General features: G+C 51.8%; 2 protein-coding genes across 2 annotated transcripts in view; one reads left to right on the top strand and one right to left on the bottom strand.

Moving 5' to 3' along the window:
* Plekhh3 (pleckstrin homology domain containing, family H (with MyTH4 domain) member 3) overlaps positions 1-2,553 on the top strand; it is a 9,534-nt gene extending 6,981 nt beyond the window's left edge. The window contains exons 12-14 of the mRNA XM_013037437.1: positions 2-191; positions 493-684; positions 2,174-2,553. Coding sequence (XP_012892891.1) covers positions 2-191; positions 493-684; positions 2,174-2,350 — 559 coding nt within the window. The 3' untranslated portion in view covers positions 2,351-2,553. The remainder of the gene's footprint in view (position 1; positions 192-492; positions 685-2,173) is intronic.
* A 1,700-nt stretch (positions 2,554-4,253) lies between these two features.
* LOC106003034 (tubulin gamma-1 chain-like) lies at positions 4,254-5,081 on the bottom strand. Its single transcript, XM_013037788.1, has 3 exons — positions 4,894-5,081; positions 4,652-4,813; positions 4,254-4,485 (listed from the first exon to the last, which is right to left on the bottom strand). The coding sequence occupies exons 1-3, from the start codon at positions 5,008-5,010 to the stop codon at positions 4,288-4,290; spliced, it is 477 nt and encodes a 158-aa protein (XP_012893242.1). The 5' UTR covers positions 5,011-5,081; the 3' UTR covers positions 4,254-4,287.
* Between the last annotated feature and the right edge of the window lie 209 nt (positions 5,082-5,290).

The raw sequence follows: 5,290 nt of genomic DNA, 5'->3' as shown, positions 1-5,290 counted from the left end.
CCAACCGAACGGCGGCGGGAAGCGCGGGCCGAGAGGGAGGCGGCGGTGCCGGCACGGCAGCTGCGGTGCTGGGCAGCTGGAAACGGCTACGGGGCATGGGCCGAGCTGAGGCCATGGCTGCCTACTTGGCTCTGGCGGCGCAGTGTCCGGGTTTTGGCGCTGCTCGGTATGACGTTCTGGAGCTGAGCACGGTGAGGGGGAGAAGGGAGAAGGGAACTCTGGTGGCCCAAGCCCTACACCTTTGCCCCAGAGCCACAGGGCCCCAGCGGGGGTCACTTCATTCCCTACATCGAACACACCTGCCCATTCCAAATGCCCGGAGTCACCAGCCCTGGAGTCTGCACATCCCCAGGAGTCTTAGCCCGTTCCATGGCACGAGCTGTGAATCACGGGGGCGTCAGGAAGTTCCCTGCTCATTATGATCTCCCTCTACCAAAAAGTAATGCTGCAGGATCCCCTCTTTCACCCCTGACTCTGCCGATCTGTCTGCAGGAGCCTGGTGGAGGTACTCCACAGAAGCTATGCCTGGGCCTGGGAGCCAAGACCATGTCCCTCTCCCGGCCTGGGGAGACAGAACCCATCCACAGCGTCAGTTATGGCCACGTGGCCGCCTGCCAGCTAATAGGCCCCCACACTCTGGCATTGCGGGTGGGTGAGAGCCAGCTCCTCCTGCAGAGTCCCCAGGTGAGTGGAAAGAGGCTGTGGAAGGAGGAAGGAAGTCAAGAAACGTTTACTAAACATCTGCTCTGCCTACACAGCTATAGGCACTGGGCTTCCAGCAGCAATCAAAGACAAGCTCCAGAGCTTATGTTTCAGTAGGAGGGAATTAGACGATAAGGAATCAAAGACTAAGATAGAGATAAATGCTACCAAGGAAAGTAATGTAGCAAGAAGTGACTGAAGGATTTTCAGGGAGGTTTAATTCTGTGTGTGCTGGTACTGGGGCTTGAACTCAGGGTCTGGGAACTGTCCTTTACATTTTTGCTCAAGGGTGATGTACTACTACTTGAACCACAGCTCCACGTCCAGCTTTTTAGAGGCTAATTGGAGCTAAGGGTCTCAAGGACTTTTCCTGCCCAACCTAGCTTTGAGCCATGATTCTCAGTCTCCTGAAAAGCATGAGCCACCAACAGCTGAATTTCTCTCCCCCTCCCCTCTTACTTTTTTTTGGGGTGGGAGCGGTACAGTTGTGGGGCCTGAACTCTGGGCCTGGGCACTGTCCCTCAGCTCTTCAGCTCAAGGCTAGGGCTCTACCACTTGAGCCACAGCACCACTTCCAGCTTTTTCTGCTTATGTGGTGCTGAGGAATCGAACCCAGGGCCTCATGCATGCAAGGCTCTACTACTGAGCCACCTTCCCAGCCCCATCTTTCTTTCTTTTTTCTTCCTTTCTTTCTTTCTTCCTTCCTTCCTTCTTTCCTTCCTTCTTTTCTTTTCTCTTTTTTTCTTTTTTGTCGGTTAGGGGGCTTGAACTCTGGGCCTGGGTGCTGTCCCTCAGCTCTTCAGCTCAAGACTAGCACTTGACCACTTGAACCACAGCACCACTTCCGGCTTTCTGAGTGGTTTATTGGAGATAAGAGTCTCATGGACTTTCCTGCCAGAGGCTAGCTTTGAACTTCGATCCTCAGATTTCAGCCTCCTGAGTAGTTAGGATTACAGGGATGAGCCACCAGGGCCCGGCTTCTCTCTCTCTCTCTCTTTGTCTCTCTGTCTCTCTCTCTGTCTCTCTGTCTCTCTTTGTCTCTCTGTTTCTGTCTCCGTCTCTCTCTCTCTCTTTCTCTCTTTTAACAAGGTCTTGCTATGTATCCCAGGCTAGCCTTCAACTCTAGATCCACCTGCCTCCATCTGAGTGCTAGGAGTGTGTGCCACCATGCCTGTCTATAGAGGGTAACACTTAAGCTAGCCATGGGAAGATGAGGGAACAGTATTCCAGGTAAAGGAAATTGCAAGTACAAAGGCTCAGAGAAGAACAAGGTTGGCATGTTAGGGGAGCAATAGAAATTAAGATTACTGGCACACAATGCATGAAGGAGAGTGGGGATAAGGAAAGGAAGTTGTCAGGACCAGAGCATGCAGAGCAGTGGTAGAAAAGCTGGAGCCCTAGGGCCTGAAGGAGAAGAAAAAGAAGAGAACCTAGTGGCCTCTGTTCCACACTGACCCTTGCCCTCTCTTAGGTGGAAGAAATCATGCATCTGGTGAATGCCTATTTGGCCAACCCTTACCCAGAGAAGCCCTGCAGCATCTCTGCTCCTCCATGCCAAGACCTGCCAGACACCTCCCCTCCCAGTCAGCACCAAGGCCTGGACAAGTCCCAGGGACAGTCTGGCTGCTTGGGGCAGCTGCAGGACTGAGCTTGCCAAAAAGGTCACGACTTCTCCTGCCTGCAGCCTGGGCCAGGACTGCTCTCAGACTTGAGGAAACCATGGACCCTTTCGGCCCTGCAGGGACAGGGCACGCCTACACCCAAGAGCTGCAATGGGTGTGGACAATTTTCTAGTTTGTTTCTTAATTTATTTGTAGAAGAGAAAAGCAAAAAAATCCTTATTTACACAAACCTTTCCTGTGGAAGAGTAGTCAGTGGGACAAGTTGGAGCTCCCTTGCTCAGGGCCCCGCCCCTGAGGACGCCTACACTCTGGGTTTGCACCAGGCCTTGAAGAGATTCTGGACACCACAGAATGCCACCCTCTTTAACCTTCTGTATTTAACCTCCTCCTTGCCATATACTGCTATAAGATGGTGGGTGGGGCAGGCAAGTAGGCTGTATGGGAAGCTGGCAGTTACTCACCCTCTGGTCCCTGTTCAGTGGCATGGGGGTGGCCTCCTGACATCAATGAGCCTGGACAGCAGTGAGTCATTAGGCGTGGCACTGCCCATTTCTTCCTCTGGTGTCCAGCTTCTGGGCCCTGTTCGGGTCCATCTTTGGTTGCCTACTACTTAGAGACTGAAATGAACAGAAGCTTGGGGGCAAAGAGCAGCCATAAGAACTTTTTTTGGGGGGGGGCATGGAAAATTAGCTCAGGTGAGGGCACAATCTATTCCTGAGCTCTGTTTCTGCTTGTCAGGGTTGGTTGAACAAGCTTGAAATTCCTGACTGATAGGCCCTGAGCACTGGGAATCTAGAATTCTAGTTTTTCAGATTTGGGCAGAATTTAGTGGCTCTGAATACTAAGATACCATGTCTCTGCCCTAAGTAGAGTAGGCTAGGGCAGCTAGGCCCACTGAGGGGCAAGGGCTTAAGCACTGAACAGACAGCAGACATCACAAACCCAATATACAAGATTTATTTATTTTTAATTAATTTATTTGTGTGTATGCACTAGTACTGGGGCTTAAATTCAGAACCTGAGCATTGTCCCTGAGCTCTTTCACTCAAGGCTGGCAATCTGCCCCTCAAGCCACACCTCTACTTCCAGCTTTTTGGTGGTTAATTGGAGATAAGAATCTTCTGGCTTTATCTCCCCTGATTGGCTTTGAACTGGGATCCTCAGATCTCAGCCTCCTGAGTAGCTAGGATTGCAGGTATGAGCGACCTGTTGGTAATTCCTCTATGCCCTTGAAAGAAGAGCTAACCCTACTAAAAGAACCTACTTCAAAGAAAGAGATGACAGTGATAAGTAATTAGTGAGTGACACACTAATACTTGGGACTAAGGGGTAAGAAGTGGAACAGGTAAAGGCTACCTTACCATCACATGCCCGGAAACCTCCCACTCACAGATCAAGCCTTCCAGATATTTACTACTCAGCTTTATTACTTTATTAGAACTGAATGAGTAGCATATCAAGAGTCAGGAATAGAAGGGAGGAAGTAGAGGATAGCTCCTGGGATGAAGATGAAACTAGAATGTGGATGTTGGATTATAGCATCTGGGCATAACAGGGGCTGTTCCTGTCCTATGAAGAGAGAAATCCCTGCTCCTAGGAGGTCAAAGAATGATATATACAGTGTTTGATTTCATGATACTCTTGAAAGAAAAGAGGTGGTGTCTTCAGAGTCGAGGGTGCTGGGCATGGGCTAGGCCCTGCCAGTGATGGAAAAAGAATAGACATCTTCCCCAGCTCCTGAATTTCCAAAGATAACAATGACTTGATTTGGATCCAGTCCTTTAGTAACATAAATACTCTTGTAAGAGGTGAAGGAAAGGGTCCTCAGGCCAACAGAGGGTACTGTGGGTTGGGGGGTGGGGGGAGAGATCTGTGAGGTCGATGATCTGTGCTCTGAGGGGTGGTCCATCAGGCCAAGCCTGGGCAACCAGTAAGGCAGATGAGGGTTCCCATCCTGCGGAACTCACTGCTCCTGGGTACCCCAGGAGATGTAGTCTGGCCTAGTGGCTGCATGGTACTCATCGATCAGCTGCTGTACAATCTCTCTGGATGTGTCCATCTCATCAAAATTGTCCTTGAAGATGTCTTCCTTGCGGAACTGCTCCATGAAGGCCTCCCGTTTCCGCAGCTTGTCAAACTGGCGACAGGTGCGCTCAAAGAGCTTGGGGCATGCAGAAAGCAGGAGTCACAAAGAAACCCAGCAGCACTATGGCCCCAGGTCTGAGCTATCCCCACAGCAAGGTACCAGAAGCAGAGGCAATGGGGATGCAGAGGGCAAGACACAGTCAGGAAACTGACTTAGAGAAAAGGTGCAAACTGAGACTCACCGAAGAGATACTGGTGTGGTTGGCCATCATGAGCCCACTGACCCGGTGGGCTGAGGGCAGGTAGGGAGACTTCCTTGACAGTGCTACCTGGATGCTGGCTGGGCCCCAGGGGATGAAGTTGGCCAATTTCCGCTCCCGGATCCTCTGCAGGCTCTTGTGGACCTAGGGTGGGCACAGAGCGCTGGTGGCTGCCCCTGCTCTATGCTGTGGTCCAGGGCACAGGATAGAGGGGCCTCATCTACCTGGGTGGGGTCCACCTCTCCCTGGATGATGTTGAGGATGGCGATGTAGCAGTGGTTGGTCTGGCGGTCCCGGCCTGTGGACACCATTACATTCTTGGGCTGTAGCAGCCTCCTCATGACATCCAGGACTGTGGTCTTCCTCACACTGGCCACCTGATGGGAGAAGGGGCCACAGGCCAGAACTCAGGGGGTAATCCACAGAGATGCATTGGGAGAGGAGAGTAGATAGTTCTTGTCACCATCAGACTTGTAGGCTGCTCTCTCCAGGGATATCACTAGCTCAGGCCCCTGAGTTTCTGCTGTAGGAAGGACTAGGGTATCAGCCCTTCTCAGCTCAGTAAACTTGAGCCCTTGTGCAGGAGCAGAAGCTGACCCTCCTCAAGCTCAGCCCCAGCAG

The sequence above is a fragment of the Dipodomys ordii genome, unplaced genomic scaffold (assembly GCF_000151885.1).
Source record: "Dipodomys ordii isolate 6190 unplaced genomic scaffold, Dord_2.0 Scaffold7, whole genome shotgun sequence".
Classification (NCBI taxonomy): domain Eukaryota; kingdom Metazoa; phylum Chordata; class Mammalia; order Rodentia; family Heteromyidae; genus Dipodomys; species Dipodomys ordii.
This window is presented reverse-complemented; position numbering and strand designations above follow the sequence as displayed.

Coding starts and splice junctions, on each gene's coding strand:
- LOC106003034 (XM_013037788.1), bottom strand. CDS start 5,010: ATGAGGAGGCTGCTACAGCCCAAGAATGTAATGGTGTCCACAGGCCGG. Junction 4,814..4,893: donor GAGAGGTGGACCCCACCCAG/GTAGATGAGGCC, acceptor TGCCCACCCTAG/GTCCACAAGAGCCTGCAGAG. Junction 4,486..4,651: donor ACCACACCAGTATCTCTTCG/GTGAGTCTCAGT, acceptor GCATGCCCCAAG/CTCTTTGAGCGCACCTGTCG.